Raw genomic sequence first — 2137 nt, forward strand, 5'->3', positions numbered from 1 at the left:
TTATTGCTAATGAAGTTTCAGTATGTGTGAGATATGTTTTCTCTCTCTCTCTTCTCTTCATACCGTATACGTTCAAATTTTCGAGGGTTCAAAATTTCGTGTTTTCAATGAAATTTGCTCAAAAGTTAATATTCGTGTGAGCTAATTTTCGTGTTCTGGCCATAGTCTACATACAATAGAATGGCATTAGAGGTGGTTTAAATTTCGTGGATTTAAGGTGAGCACGAAAATAACGAAATTTAATACACCTCGAAAATTAAGACGCGTACGGTAGGTTGATAAGCTTCAGAGAGTATTGACAGCTTTTTGCAATCACAATAAGAACATTGGATACTGCCAGGTAGCTCTGAAATTACATTTTCTGATACATATTGATGTCCTTATGCTGTGTAAAAAGTTTGAGCTGATTCCGACTGAAATTATTCAAGTTACGGCCATTTTAAGAAATAGCCCAAAATCTGAAAAGTACCAAAGGCTATAGCCCATGCTTTTTTCGGAAAAATGGCCAAAAAATGACCCCCAATTTTTATCACATTTTCTGATACATATTGATGTCCTTATGCTGTGTAGAAAGTTTGAGCTAATTCCAACTTAAATTTTTCAAGTTATGGCCATTTTACGAAATGGGCCAAAATCTGAAAAGTACCCAAGGCTATAGCCCATGGTTTTTTCCAAAAAATGACTAAAAAATGACCCCCAATTTTTATTACATTTTCTGATACATATTGACGTCCTTATGCTATGCAGAAAGTTTGAGCTGATTCCGACTTAAATTATTCAAGTTACGGCCATTTTAAGAAATAGGCCAAAATCTGAAAAGTACCCAAGGCTATAGCCCATGGTTTTTTCCAAAAATGGCCAAAAACGACCCCCAATTTTTATTACATTTTCTGATACATATTGATGTACTTGTGCTGTGTAGAAAGTTTGAGCTAATTCCGACTTAAATTTTTCAAGTTACGGCCATTTTAAGAACTAGGCCAATATTTGATAAAGCTATACAATATATGATATTGTTATCATTCTTGTCTCAGGTATTTGGTGACAGTTATTGAAAAGCTAATGCCTTCCAGATATTTCTCTGACGGACTATCAGCTGCTCAAGCAGACCAGGTACATAATTATACATGTACATGTATATTGATGTTTTTAAATGAGCTGAAATGGGTGCATTTGACCCAATCAATTTGGTAATTGGTCCACGTCAGATATTGTTTTATTTTTGGCTGAAAATTCACAAAGAATGATGCTAATCTTAATACACTTTTTAAAACAACTTTTGGAGCTAAATTATTCATTCAAAATGGGACAGATTAGAACCAAATTGGTTACTGTACATGTACATTAAAGTTATTGAGTTATAATTTTTGATATTTATATAATTTTTATTTTCTTCTCTAGTTGGTACTAAAAGAGCTGATCCAAAATAAACTGCCTTTATTGAATGAGCACCTTCTCTCTAATGATATTGATGTCACTATCGTCACTTTTAACTGGTTCCTAACACTTTTCATTGATGCACTACCTACAGAAGTAAATAAATAAATAAATAAATAAGTAAAATAATAAATAATAAAATGTTTTTTTTTCTATTAATTTTCTTCTTCTCAGTCCATGCTAAGGATCATTGATGTTTTCCTGTTCGAAGGTCGTAAGGTTTTGTTTAGAGTCTCGCTGTCGATTCTCAAGTTGTACGAGAGGAGGATACTGAGTATGGTTGATCCAGTCACTATATTTCAATTCATCAAGGAAGTCGCCAAACACATTTTTAATGTTGAGGAACTTTTTAAAGTGAGAGAGAAGAGAGAGAAGAAAGAGAGAGAGAGGGAGAGAGATTATGTAGAGCTTTGCGACTTTGAAAAAGTGTGTGGCTAGTGGCTACAATAAAAATGTACAGTACTACATTTTAAAAATTCTTACTATTATTATTCATCTTCTTGTATGTTTTAGGTTGCTTTTAACGATTTTGAGCCATTCCCAAGAAGAAACACCATCGCTAGCAAATGTCAGCCGTTTGCCACTCAGTTTTACGAAGAGTACCAGGAGAGACTCAAACAAAAGAGAAAGTCTCAATTACTAGCACCTGCTAATAAACCAAGTCAACCGTCACTGACTCTCACGCCTTCTCTCAAAATAA

At 33.8% G+C, this 2137-nt stretch overlaps 1 protein-coding gene across 1 annotated transcript; it reads left to right on the forward strand.

Annotated features, from left to right (window-relative positions):
* Positions 1-1034: 1034 nt before the first annotated feature.
* LOC105315030 (TBC1 domain family member 2A-like) lies at positions 1035-2137 on the forward strand (the record flags this gene model as incomplete). The annotated part of the gene is made up of 4 exons (XM_011409521.2): positions 1035-1113; positions 1402-1533; positions 1612-1791; positions 1951-2137. Coding segments are annotated over 4 exons (578 nt in total), but the record flags the coding sequence as incomplete, so codon positions are not given.

This window comes from Amphimedon queenslandica, unplaced genomic scaffold, assembly GCF_000090795.2.
Source record: "Amphimedon queenslandica unplaced genomic scaffold, v1.1 AMPQUscaffold_11959, whole genome shotgun sequence".
NCBI lineage: Eukaryota > Metazoa > Porifera > Demospongiae > Haplosclerida > Niphatidae > Amphimedon > Amphimedon queenslandica.